General features: G+C 44.8%; 1 protein-coding gene across 1 annotated transcript in view; it reads right to left on the reverse strand.

Moving 5' to 3' along the window:
* Positions 1-10,791, reverse strand: part of LOC126547627 (uncharacterized) — a 51,876-nt gene extending 41,085 nt beyond the window's left edge. Inside the window, exons 1-3 of the mRNA XM_055063138.2 lie at positions 10,200-10,791; positions 10,057-10,131; positions 2,347-2,434 (exon numbers count right to left, since the gene is read on the reverse strand). Coding sequence (XP_054919113.1) covers positions 2,347-2,434; positions 10,057-10,131; positions 10,200-10,234 — 198 coding nt within the window. The 5' untranslated portion in view covers positions 10,235-10,791. The remainder of the gene's footprint in view (positions 1-2,346; positions 2,435-10,056; positions 10,132-10,199) is intronic.
* Between the last annotated feature and the right edge of the window lie 3,799 nt (positions 10,792-14,590).

Below are 14,590 nucleotides of genomic sequence, written 5' to 3' on the forward strand. Positions count from 1 at the left end.
GCTTTATAATAGCATGTGAAACCAAAACCCGTGGCATTTACAACAACCTACAGTAAGATGCATCTAGCCAGCATCATCGCCATTGCCATCACATAATAGCAACAGAACTACGACATGCCGCTTTCAGTTTTGATTATGAAAACTCATTCAAAAGATAAGTTTTCTGGTAGCAGCAACAGAGTCACGCTTTTTGGCGGTCTGCAGACTTGCACACATCACAGGGTGAACTTGAACTGGTGTAGTGTTACTCTAGCGATACGCCGCCATTCCATTCGTAATTGCTACGGAGTCGTTCAGGAAATGCGCCAAATCAAACATAATGAACTGCACGGAGGACATCATGTTGCAGTCTATGTGCAGTGATAAATGGCTGTTTGATATTGCCGATGATTAGGTGTGCATAAACTTCCATTCTGTGAAGCGAAACTGTACAGGTTTCGTATTACTTCTAATTGCAAGAATCCTATGCATGCTGTGTGCTTGCATGTGTCGTTAGGCTTGGGAGGCACATTATTTTGCGACTATTAACCCATCAGTCCACATTTGATTTGAGGGTACGTCAGGATCTGGCAAGTACTACCAAATGAAGTAATGGTGCGTTTGTACGTTTTCGATTCTTCTGAACTCTTTCAGTGTCGGGTTTTTTCGGAGTAGACTTACCCCCTACGTCAGGTTTCTTTTCTTGGACATTACAAAACAAACATAACAGTTTATTTTTGGTTGCGAAGAAATGAAGAGATGACATGGATAATGGCAAATGCTCTCATGGTGTGGTCCTCACATTCCTATCTCGCAAAAGGAATGCCAAAAAGAACTTGGCAGGACAGAAACATGAAAACGTAGCAATACATCAGTGATGCTGAAAAGGTTAATTTGGCCTGCCTGATAATTCGATCATTTTTGTCGGTGCCATCAAGATCACATTAACGGAGATCGGCTGTAGTTGTGCTCCTCTTTTGGAAAGGGAGCCCGTAGAGGAATGTCGTAGTCTCGCTTGTTCATGCTTTTTCACACTGTTTGCAGCATGAAAACTTGCAAACCAGTTCAAGTTAACAGTTAAAAAGTTATAAAAAACAGCTTTCGGGCAGCACCAAGTTAGCCACTTCTAGTGGCAGCAAAGGAGTTGCCGCACTGCTAACTTCATTAAGTTGTTTGCTTGTGTTTGAAATTTTTTTTTTCACAATTTTGGCATGTCTTTCTACCATATGCACCAACAACAATCATGTTCAGCAAAGGTATGTTGATGCAGCACAGAATAACTTGTATGCTCAAGCAAACATTTTCCCTTTTTTTTTTTAATGATGTCTGAAAGTTTATACTGTATCCCTCTTCAACACCTTGAAAATTTGAAAATAACCAATAGCTTAATTTTAGAAAGGACTGCATCTCGTCCATTTACACAAAGATAGTTGTCTACATTGAGTTCTGCAACAGTTTCTTGTCCGTACATTAAACCATGAACAAGCATGATGTTCACCATCTCGCATTGACAACATCTGACACTACAGCAGACTGAAAGGTTTTTGAGAACAATTTTTCATCTAAGCCACATGGCATTAAAAAAAATAGCCCAGTTATTTTTCACATCTTATTTTAAACTACTTGCTTGCATAAGGCATTGCAAACTACTGCAGTTTGTTGACGAGCATACATCACTTACCAGAGCCTGCGCACTGCCCCTTTTTCTTTATTTTTTCAGCTTGACATTTAAAGGGTGAAAGACGAGCCCATCTTTTTGAACTACTTTAGTTCAGTAGGACGAATGTCAATCCTAGCTCTTCAATCACAATTCTTCATTTTATTAATGACAGAGTCATCATAAAAGATGTTACAAGGTCACTGTTGCTTATGTATCTGTATGTGTGAAGCACAAAAACACCTTACAAAAAGAGGCAGAATTTCAGCACCTTGATGAACCAAAATTGTTGCCGAAATGCATCAAATCATCTCAAAGCATCCTTTAACATCTTTAGACCCATTAAAACACTTTCAACAGCTTAAGTTAGCAGAAATTAATTACTTTATATTTTTTAAATTGTATTTGTCAGATCGCACAACTTCATCTATGTAGTCATTTTTTAAATGAATCACAGGATATAAGAAAGCACTTATTCATGCAGTGACAGCTTGCTGCTGACACATAAAGCAACTCACTTTCAAATCAACTTGATCTATGTGCACAACAGTTAAGTTTTCAACTAAACATACCCAGCCACACACAAGTATGTTTAGTCCACAAGCTTCAAAGGGTGTGTTGGACATGCATTACCAAACTTGATGCACAACAAATAGAAAAAAAAAGTTATTAGAAAAGCAATGAACTTTCACTGGCAAAATTTTACATACTTCATCCCATGAGGAATTGCCAGTCGGTGCAGTCTGCTCTGACCAAGGACTGAAAGCTGCAGCACTTGAGCAGTCCATGCAGTACACTCTATAAATAAAAAGAGGAGAATAATAAAGTGCTAAGTCAGTTAACAAACATGGGCCAGCAATTCAGCACGCGAGGAAAACAGATGCACTTAACAATACAGTACAATCTTATTAAACAGAACCTCTAGGGACCAGAAAAGTATGTTCTGATTAACAGGAGTTTTGTTTACTGAGAAATATGTGCAGGAGTGCTGCACTATACGCCATACATCCTGTTAACGCTTTTAGATATGTTAAAGGGACAGACAAGCAGTCAGAACATGAACTGAGATAACCCCGCTGATGGAATGATTCCCTATCATAGTGGCTAAAACGAGCCATGTTTTTCTCATTAAACATGGATTCATACTTTTAATTCATCAATAAAAGTAGCGAAAAATAACCTTTGGTGCTCCACGTGGCTGCATAAGAGGCCCACCACGAGACCTTCTACTAGTATAAGCGGCTGCTGGTCTTTTTATTAGTACTGAAATGCAGTATACTTTTTATTATTATAAGTTTCCTGACTTACAATGTGCAGATAAGCCTTCGTTTGTAGTAAGCAGAAAAATGGCGCTGCCTTCGCCTTCGATGAGTTGGCTTGGCTCGTCTATATACAGAACGATGATGACGGGGGGCCAGACAGCCATGATGTAGGCGTGTACTTGGGGAAAAACGCGGTACAAATATACGAAATGTCTGTACAACAATGCAAACTTATTGCACCAGCTTTTTATTTTCAAAAGTGGTTGAAAAGGTCAATATTTAGGTGGTTAACCACAGTTACACTCACTCCTGTGAAAGCAGAACGATGGGTGGCTCTCACAATTTGCGAGGCGGGGTATCGACATCGCTCTCACTTCTCAGCATTGCTGGAGGAGTGACTTACTTTTTTAGAGGCTGCTGAGATAAAAAAATTCTGCTTACTAAATATCCACGCGCTTTTGGAAGTAACCACTGCAGATGTGAACACTACTGAGGGTGAGCTTTGCGTTGTGCCATAAAAAACTAGGTCCTTAAAAATCTATTGTCAGCCCCTTAAGCATAAAAAGTCAATGCAGCAGCTAGTCTGTCCCATGGTTTCAGCACGGCTACTAGACTGGCTAGGCTTTGCTAGTTTTGGTTTCGAGGAGGTGCCGGAGACGAATCAAAAGAAAAATGCCGCTCTTACTGCTCCAGTCAGTGGTCTAATAATGCACGTTCATGCAGGGAGGAAACGAAATTATGCAACGGTGTGTTCTAAGGTGTTCGAAATTTTGACTGTCCTTATTTTGGGCACATCTATGGGGCGAGTGCTGGTGCCATGAAGCTGTCCTGGTTCGTACAAGCTATGCATTAGAACACAATCAGGATCCTGCCTCTTACTGAAAAAATGTTTTAAAGCTTGCTTCTGTGGTTCAGTTTGGAGAGAGTTGCGAAAATTCTGGTTCAGTTTAACAAAAGTTTTTTTGCATTACACAAATACAAAAACTAATTTAGAGGATGTTGTTCCATTTGAGCAGCAGTTCCACTTAAGCGATTTCTGTTTACCAAGATTCTACTGTATAACAACATAAGCTGAGTTTATATACCCAGATTCATTGCAAACTGCAACATAGCAGCTGCAGCAGCAGCAATGTGCCCTGGAAATAAAACAATGTTGTAGTCCACCCCTGGGCTCAAGCGCCTTTTAATGGCATACATTTCTACAATGTACAATGACACTCTGCAAGTAAATGCATACAGCTCCAAGTTGTTGCCTGTCTCAATGTTGGAAGAAACACAATCAGTCACCACACACGGGAAGAAGCGGGCTCGTTTATTAGTACCACCAGCTGTAGCTGCTATACTTAAGCCAGTGGTGAGCACATTTTCAATGTGGCTTGGGTCGCAATGGACAAAGAGGTATATAAGATGCCATCAAAGTGCATACCACATTTTACAATCAGATACAAGCTTTACATTCTCTTGCTTTGTGAAATGTGATACTGTGCTTAAAGCAGACAGACCACCAGCACAACTCCTGCTTGCATAAATGTGGCCCCGCAAGGAAAACAAGTGCACATCTTCATCAGCAGAGATGCAATTATAGGCACTGGCATAGACTTTAGCTGACATTAAGCATTTCACTATAGTAGGATACAACTTAAAAAAACAGCAGTTGGCAACCAAAGCACACAGACTGCGTGGGGGTTGTTACTCCGCCAGCCAATCACATAAGCAAACAAAATCGTTGTCATGCGACCATTTCAAAATGGCATCGTACTTGATACCTCCAGAGTATCTACTGTTCTTGAGTCTTTTCATCAGCGTAAGTGATGAGGTGTGCAACAGACATGGACAATGTGCACGGAGTCTCAGAATTTCAATCTTCAAAAGCCTACATCACAGTTCATTTCACTGCTGACACCGTTTTACTCATGAAACTTCAGTGCCAACTGAAGTGAAACTTCACAGTAAATAGTTGCAGCGAAGCAAGCATTTTATTTCAGTTCAATAAAGAATTAGGCTTCCACTGTTCCACTATAATAGACGAGTGAAAACGTATATAATTACGCGCTTATAATTTCATTTTTGTGTTTACCGCCTTATTTAGGTAGTAGGGAAAGTTTAAAGTACAAACTATTTGCAGCCTTGCAGAGGAACAATGGCTGGCAATTATGAGGGCATGGGCAGAGCTTCACTGCAGACTTCAGTTGTACCCGACTATAGTAGGGGGTACAAGATACTTAGCATGATAAAAGAGAGGGTCATCAAATGTCGTGCTTATATCAGAACGCTCTAGCTAACCTAAAAGGGTCCTAAACTGGCTTGAACATTTTAAATTTCTAACTCACACTTTCTCTCTAACAGAAGCAGGAACCATGCTATATTCTATATTTCCCTTTAAACTACCTATACCTTCATTTCTTTCATGCATGTGTGCTTGCAATATGCTAACTTTTCTCTATTAAACATCTGCGTTTCACCAGCAAGTTCTTAAATCTTCATATAGCCGCGGTTTTTGAGCGAAGCTCGTAGGTGCACGTTTCTGCGTTGTGTGGCGGCGTCCCTCGATGTAACCAAGATAACGAGCACTGCAAAGGATGAAAGAATGAACGCGGAGCGCAGCGGGGATGAAAGACGGCGAGAGCGAAGAGGAAAGCGGAGAAGCCGAGTATGGCGAAAGGAGGAAAGTAGAGTTCCGGACGTGACGTGCTCCACAGCGGCAACCAGGCATGCGACGATCGCGTCCACGAATGCAATATATGGAAACAAAGCACTGGCGTGGGCTTTGGACCCACAGCGCATGCGCTACTTCGCGTGTGCCACCGCCACGCGAGCCACGCGTTCCCGTGTTCGCGCTTTCAGAACAAAATGCGACTAAACCAGTGCAAATTCTTCGTCTGCCGCTCGTTAAAGGGCCCCTCCCCAGGTCCGGCCATATTGAGCTGACAGGCGCAGAGCATACATTGCGCGATAACAATCGTGTCTGCAAAGTATTACATTGCTACGCGCCAAAGAAAGGCCTGAAATTTCAATCTGAACGCCGTTTCCCTCTTCACTCGTGGCGGCAAATCCGCCCGGAGACGGACGGTGACGCAGTCTGGCTCCTGCGCCTACATAATCGTGTCCGCAGTGTGACATCGCTCATAGGGACACGTGACTTCGAGAATTATTCAAGACATTATCTGTTATCTGTGCGATCTGTTGCTTGAATTGACGAATTGAAGTTTAGAGAAATTATAAAACACACAAACGGAATGTCTGCATGTTTTCTGCTTTACTTCGCACCGAAGCATGAGAGATGTACTTCCGCTTCGTCTAGTTGTTCCCACGGTCGTGCGGTCACGTGCGCAGGTACCGAAACTATGCCATTTTCTACCGTGTTCAAGCGCCGTGATCACGCTCTGCGATCCGCTTGTACTGCCTCAGTATTCGTGTAGCACTGAATTATACCGCTAGTCATGTTTCCTTGTGCACAGCGCGCAAAATCGTGCGCTACGCGAACGAGGCAACAGCCCGCGCGCGACGCCGTCAACGGAAATGCGTAGCGCCGAAAAAAAAAAAAAAAAAAAGCGAGGAGCAAAAAAAAAAATGAAGGTGGGGCCTGTGACGTATGCGTCACGCGATCCTCCAGGTCCGATATGGGAAAACGCAGGGAAGGAATTTCGCTTGCGTAGGCTAGACGGCGCGATAAGGAGAGCGTCTTGCTTGGCAGTGGAGCCCGCCTGCTGAAATCATGGGTTCGCGGCACTGAAAATTTCTATCTCTGCTATTAATAAACCAATTTGAAAATTTTTTGCGGCAGAACGCTCCCTAGAGGACAAGTAACAATTTCCAGCGTATAACCAAAATTTGCTATGGGGCCTGAGGAGGGGCCCTTTAACGAGCTGCTCGCCCGAGCAGAGTCTCGGACAGCGCCGTCGCCGAGAGGACCCTGTTGTTCAGAATCAAATTCTTTGCCACAATATATCGAGAATTCAAAACACCTAAACGGCTGCGCTCAAAATTCGCACTAGGGAGTATCGTAATCGTCGGCGAAAATTTCAAGACGTTACTCGCCATGTGGGGATTCGAAAGCTACATTTCCGAAAGCACGCGCGCTTCCGTCTGCCAGCGTTGTTATTTCTGTGGCAACTCGCTTTCATCCTCACCACCCCATTTTCCCCTATTATTGACTTCAGCATGCATTTCTTTTACTGCTTTTGCCATATACACCAAATCCATTTTATAAGCAGCGGGTGCTAATCACATTCCGTGCAACTTTAGCTCCAACCAAGCCCACTGGGGCGAAATTATTATATTTAAGACGGGTACAAAATTTATTTATCTTTTTAAAGCGAAGCTCTTTTGCCTCTTCCTTCGACTTTCCCACTGCTGCTGTCGCGCACACCGCGTCGGGGGGTGGTTCAGAGCGTGTATATAGATGACAGCACCAGTAATAGAAAAGGCGACGGGAGAAACTCGTTTTCAGCCCACCACGTCGAATGCGCACAATGCCCTCTGAAGCTCCCTGGCCGTCACCGCATTAGCCGCTTGACAGCTGTAATTGTCCGTGACTCCTCTCAGAAGCATTGCAGAAACAGCAGCTCCTTCCCTTTCTACTACACTCTAAAAAAAGTTTGCACCCTTTAGAGTGTATCTCTGCCACACAACGATAATCGCCATCTGCCTTGATGCGTTTCCTTTAACGCTGCGAGCCCGGTACTTGCCAGTAACAAGCGGCATGCGCGTTATCAGCATGACATAGCATTCCCGACAGGAAAGTAGCGGGCGCGGCGTTTTCAAGAAAGGAAATGCATTAATGCAGATGACGATTATCGTTGTGTGGCAGAGATACACTCCAAAGAGTGCAAACGTTTTTTAGAGTGTAACGTGCGAGGCCAGTGAGGACGCACATAGAACTGTAGAGAGGAAAAGAAGGAGAGGGAGAAGAGGCAGTTCCAATATAAGAGAGGGGGGAGGTGACGTAAGATGGCAAGGAAAGCCCACAGCGGTTGCGGGAAAACAGGATAAGCTTAAGTTTAAGGTACGGTACTTGCTGCTATTTGTGAAAAATCAACGCCATGCAAATATGTCCAGCGGGCAACTTATGCAGGGTGTGCAGAAGCAGAGCCGCATTAATTAAAGCGCACCACAGCGTCCAGGAGACACTATGGATGTGGTCGACCGTCAAATCAACACTTCTGTGCCCGCCACGTATAGCTTTGCGGCTATGTCATTGCTAGAGGTCGTGGATTTGATCCCAATCGCGGCAGCGCATTTCGACGAGGGCGAAATAGAAAACGCACGAGCACTTAGATTTGGAACAGAACATCACGGTGTCAAAATTAATCCGGAGTCCACCCCTACGGCGTGCCTCATAATCCGAGCGTGGTTTTGGCACCTACAGCCCCATAATCCAATTCAAGTGTAATACTTCTGCCATAATGCGATGTGCCATGTGAGGAAATGACAACGCTCAACCCTCCCTGAAGTTATAAAATATGGCACACAACAACGCCTCAAGCAAACACCTCTCCCTGTGTGTTCTGTGTACTACGCAGACAAACAGCTGTGGTGCACGCAAGGTAACGTTTAACCTCAACTCACCACTCTCGTGTTAGCCTAAACGTTGAAGAAATTAAGCTTTAGCCGTCAACATCACCGCTAATTATCGTCAATCAAAGCATCCAGTACGGTAAGCTTCTCTGACATAGATTCCTACAGTGCGTTGGATCTGCATATTTTTATGCCCTAAAACTGCTTACTGGGCTTTGAGGTACACAATATAGTTGAGGTCTCCAAATACATCAGACCCCCTATGGTTAGCATTTTCTGCATTCTGCCCACATGTGGCCACCGTGTTTGAGATGTTGAACCCACAATCTTGAAGCTGAGCAACAGAGCCCCATAACCACAATGGTTATGGTGCTCTAAATTACCTCTAAAAATATGCCACATAATTCAAAGGCAAAATTTCCGAGTATAGGTACCTGCTAAAAAGGCAGAAGCAAATTGTACTGAAACTGTTCTGTTCACTTTATACGCACGCACACACAATGATACCAGTACCTTAGTGCATTAAAAAGAGAAGGGGTGAAGTGGAAGGGGCAGTAAAGTAATAATGAAAGTTCGGTGGAAATGCAAACGCCTGCCACCGCTTACATACCATGACTTCAGGAGATTGGTCGCTTATTTTCTAATATTAGAAGCACACTCAGCAGCAGGACACAGCCTCACACTACAAAATAAACAATGCGGGCTTTGAAATGACCTACATTACAGGTCTTATTAGGTCCAACAGCCTCATTTCTTCACCGTGTTTTACTGCTTTTATACATTGACATGAAAGGTAATAAAGAATAACGCTCAAGGAGAGCGGACGTACACAGTTTTAGCAACACAAACCATATGGGAAGCAATCTGCCATGAGTGCCTAGATTCTTGCTAACTGGCATACGCATATGAATACCCCTAACACGCAACGAAAGCAGAGTAATCGTGAATAAGCACATGTCATATTATCAAGATTACGTAGACACCTTACTTTTCGACCTTCCGATGGAACGAAAAACAGCGCGTGGCAAGGCGAGCATACAATGCGAATCAGTTAACAAGCAAACTATCTAGCAATGAAAATCCTACGGTTGCTTGCAAGGGGACAAGACAAACAACAGCGGTTAACGACACCAAAATGTTACGTCGGCAAAATCTTGCAAGCGGCGATGACTGCAGTTGCGTGGTAATGCCACGTAACGGCATATAATTTAAGCAAGAAGAACGCTATTGACATAACATACAATGTAACACAAACAACATTTAAGTAAAGCTGCTGTTGCGAAGAGATGCACAGGAAGTCTCAAACAAATAAGAGCAGAAATGAAAGGTCATGAACGTTTTCCATACGGCTGCTTGAGACGCGCCTGTGGAACACCCATGCAGCACTGTTAATTAACGGTCGGCATTCTAATGTTCGGTTAAGCACCTTCGATTTTGTTGGTGCAGAATAAGCCTTCAGGTGTTGTCGAGATACAGGCCCTGGCTACTTGAACAACCTTCACGTCCACAAATACAGTATGTGATCATAAAGCGACCTATTCCGACCCCAAACCGCCACACTACGAAACAAGCATGACTGCGTCAAAATTAAAAAGAAAATCGTAAAACAGTATATTCTGTGTTTGCGGGACGGCAACTTACACGGTCTCATCGTCACTTGGAAGCCCATCCGTTTCGAAGGAGATGCTGCGTCCTGCTGAAGCTAGAGGCTGAATGCTGATAATAAAACAGGCATTAACACATCGGAAAGCTCGGAATCTACGTCGCAGAAGCAGACCGCTTACCGTTCAGTCTTGCTTCTACACAGGCTCGTTGCCATTTTCAGGTCAGCCGTTGATATCGCCAAGCTCAGCGGGCTCACTGTCGCGCACTCAACAAAATTTTCGGAGGTGAACCATTGAATGGGGGACGTCAATGCACGCGAGAAACGAACAGGCAGCAGGCGAGCGGCCGAGCGAGCACGGTCGTGCTCATTGTGGCCAACGGCCGGATATCACTTGACGTCAGATCCGCACAGCTGTCGCTTTGCCCAACTATGCCCAACGTTGGCTTTGCCAGGCTTACCGACCTGCTTTCCATTCAACAGCGGCGCTGCAGCCAGCTGTGCCTTGCCAGGCCGCGATGAGGGGCGTAATGAGTGCTGGTTAGAAAAGTAAAAAAAAAAAAAAGAAATGCCAACAGCACTTTCTGGTGTTTATATATATATACAGGTTGTCCCACATAATTTGAGTCAACGTTTTAAAAATGAAAGGCACTTCAGACGCGAGTTGAACCGAATGCATAATGTTGGAACTGGCCTAGAGTTACTCAGGTTATGTTTTATTTTCCCCTTAACTAACGGATTAGTTATGTTTAATTATTCAACTTTTTAAATATTGACTGCAGACCCCAAGTGTGATACGCAAAGTTGTAGAGCACTTTGAGAAACCTCTAAATTCCACACGATATATCTCAAGTGGTCCTTTTCTTTTTTCCGCGTTCCAAACAAAGCCCGCGAAATATGAAAAAATACCACGTGACGGGACGCTTGAGCACTGTTATTGTGCTGCTCTCAAGCGTGCGATGGCTGAACAAGGTCGGCAACGCTCGGCCAGCAGCATGCATTTGCACCGTCATGCGATAAGAGCCGCATGCCCAGATACCTACACCAGGCATAACGCCCCGTCGCGGGCCAGTCTCGCTGCAGCCGACCTTGTTCATCCATCGCACGCTTGAGAGCAGCACAATAACGGTGCGCAAGCGCCCCGTCACGTGGTATTTTTTCATATTTCGCGGGCTTTCTTTGGAACGCTGAAAAAAGGACCACCTGAGATATATCGTGTTGGAAACAATTTATTGAGCAGTTTCTCAAGATGCTCTACAACTTTGCGTATCCTGCTTGGGGTCTGCAGCCAATACTTAAAAAAGTTGATTAATTAAAAATAACTAATCCGTTAGTAAAGGCGAAAATAAAAAAATAACCTTAGTTATTCTAGGCCGATGCCAACATTATGCATTCGGTTCAACTCGCGTCCGGAGTGCCTTTAATTTTTAAAACTTTGGCTCAAGTTATGGGGGACAACCTGTATATTGGTGGTGAAGCCCTTCCGTGTTATTTCCACAAACAATGGTTTGGCGTGAAGTGTGAACAAACTGGGGCAGTGCGTTCGTTCGCTCTGGTGAAATTTTCACTCACGCGGCTCCTGTCGTCTCACTCATCATCATCAGCCTATTTTATGTTCACTGCAGGACGAAGGCCTCTCCCTGCGATCTCTAATCACCCCTGTCCTGCGCCAACCGATTCCAACTAGCGCCGGCGAATTTTCCAATTTAATCACCTCACCTAATCTTCTGCCGTCCTCGACTGCGCTTCCCTTGTGTGAACAAACTGGGGCAGTGGGAGGCATTCGTTCGCTCTAGTGAAATTTTCACTCACGCGGCTTCTGTCGTCTCACTCATCATCATCAGCCTATTTTATGTTCACTGCAGGACGAAGGCCTCTCCCTGCGATCTCTAATTACCCCTGTCCTGCGCCAACCGATTCCAACTAGCGCCTGCGAATTTTCTAATTTAATCACCTCATCTAATCTTCTGCCGTCCTCGACTGCGCTTCCCTTGTGTGAACAAACTGGGGCAGTGGGAGGCATTCGTTCACTCTGGTGAAATTTTCACTCACGCGGCTTCTGTCGTCTCACTCATCATCATCAGCCTATTTTATGTTCACTGCAGGACGAAGGCCTCTCCCTGCGATCTCTAATTACCCCTGTCCTGCGCCAACCGATTCCAACTAGCGCCTGCGAATTTTCCAATTTAATCACCTCACCTAATCTTCTGCCGTCCTCGACTGCGCTTCCCTTGTGTGAACAAACTGGGGCAGTGGGAGGCATTCGTTCGCTCTGGTGAAATTTTCACTCACGCGGCTTCTGTCGTCTCACTCATCATCATCAGCCTATTTTATGTTCACTGCAGGACGAAGGCCTCTCCCTGCGATCTCTAATTACCCCTGTCCTGCGCCAACCGATTCCAACTAGCGCCTGCGAATTTTCTAATTTAATCACTTCACCTAATCTTCTGCCGTCCTCGACTGCGCTTCCCTTGTGTGAACAAACTGGGGCAGTGGGAGGCATTCGTTCGCTCTGGCGAAATTTTCACTCACGCGGTTCCTGTGCATGGTCTCACTGATCATCATCAGCCTATTTTATGTTCACTGCAGGACGAAGGCCTCTCCCTGCGATCTCTAATTACCTCTGTCCTGCGCCAACCGATTCCAACTAGCGCCTGCGAATTTTCTAATTTAATCACCTCATCTAATCTTCTGCCGTCCTCGACTGCGCTTCCCTTGTGTGAACAAACTGGGGCAGTGGGAGGCATTCGTTCGCTCTGGTGAAATTTTCACTCACGCGGCTTCTGTCGTCTCACTCATCATCATCAGCCTATTTTATGTTCACTGCAGGACGAAGCCTCTCCCTGCGATCTCTAATCACCCCTGTCCTGCGCCAACCGATTCCAACTAGCGCCGGCGAATTTTCCAATTTAATCACCTCACCTAATCTTCTGCCGTCCTCGACTGCGCTTCCCTTGTGTGAACAAACTGGGGCAGTGGGAGGCATTCGTTCGCTCTAGTGAAATTTTCACTCACGCGGCTTCTGTCGTCTCACTCATCATCATCAGCCTATTTTATGTTCACTGCAGGACGAAGGCCTCTCCCTGCGATCTCTAATTACCCCTGTCCTGCGCCAACCGATTCCAACTAGCGCCTGCGAATTTTCTAATTTAATCACTTCACCTAATCTTCTGCCGTCCTCGACTGCGCTTCCCTTGTGTGAACAAACTGGGGCAGTGGGAGGCATTCGTTCGCTCTGGCGAAATTTTCACTCACGCGGTTCCTGTGGTCTCACTGATCATCATCAGCCTATTTTATGTTCACTGCAGGACGAAGGCCTCTCCCTGCGATCTCTAATTACCTCTGTCCTGCGCCAACCGATTCCAACTAGCGCCTGCGAATTTTCTAATTTAATCACCTCATCTAATCTTCTGCCGTCCTCGACTGCGCTTCCCTTCTCTTGGCACCCATTCTGTAACACTAATGGTCCACCGATTATCTAACCTACGCATTGCATGGCCTGCCCAGCTCCATTTTTTTCTCTTAATGTCAGTTAGAATATCGGCAATCCCCCTTTGCTCTCTGACCCATACCACTCTCTTCCTGTCTTTTAACGTTACGCCTAAGATTGTTCGTTCCATCGCTCTTTGCGCGGTCCTTGACTTGTTCTCAAACTTCTTCGTCAATCTCCAGGTTTCTGCCCCATATGTTAGCACCGGTAGAATGCATTGATTGTACACCTTTTCAATGATAGAGATAAGCTTCCAGTCAGGATCTGACAATATGCCTGCTGTATGCACTCCAATCCATTTTTATTCTTCTGTAAATTTCCTACTCATGATCAGGGCCCTTGTGAGTAATTTACCTCGGTAAACGTACTCCTTCACACACTCTCTAGGGCGTCTAGGCTGACCGGCGATACTGAACTCTTGTTCCCTTGCCAGGCTATTGAGCATTATCTCTGTCTTCTGCATATTGATCGTCAACCCCACTCTTACACTTTGTCTGTTAAGGTCCTCAATCATTTGTCGTAACTCGTCCCCAGTGTTGCTGAACAGAACAACATCATCTGCAAATCGAAGGTTGCTGAGATATTCGCCGTTGATCCTCACTCCTAAGCGTTCCCAGTTTAATAGCTTGAATACTTCTTCCAAGCACGCAGTGAATAGCATTGGAGAAATTGTGTCGCCTTGTCTGAGCCCTTTCTTTAAAGGCATCTTCCTACTTTTCTTGTGGAGAATTAAGGTAGCTGTGGAATCTCTGTAGATATTTTCGAAGACATTTACGTAAGGGTCACGTACTCCTTGATTACATAATGCCTCTATGACTGCATGGTATCTGTACTGAAACAAATGCCTTCTCGTAATCTATGAAAGTCATATAGAAAGGCTGATTGTACTCTGCAGATTTCTCGATTACCTGATCGATGACATGGATGGGATCCCTTCCTGAAGCCAGTCTATCCTCTTGGCTGACTGAAGTCCAGTGCTGCCCTTATTCTATTGCGAATTATCTTCGTGAGTATTTTATACAATACTGGAAATAAACTAATGGGCCTATATTTTTTCAGTTCTTTAACGCCTCCCTTTGTGT

Source organism: Dermacentor andersoni, chromosome 1 (genome assembly GCF_023375885.2).
Source record: "Dermacentor andersoni chromosome 1, qqDerAnde1_hic_scaffold, whole genome shotgun sequence".
NCBI classification, from domain to species: domain Eukaryota; kingdom Metazoa; phylum Arthropoda; class Arachnida; order Ixodida; family Ixodidae; genus Dermacentor; species Dermacentor andersoni.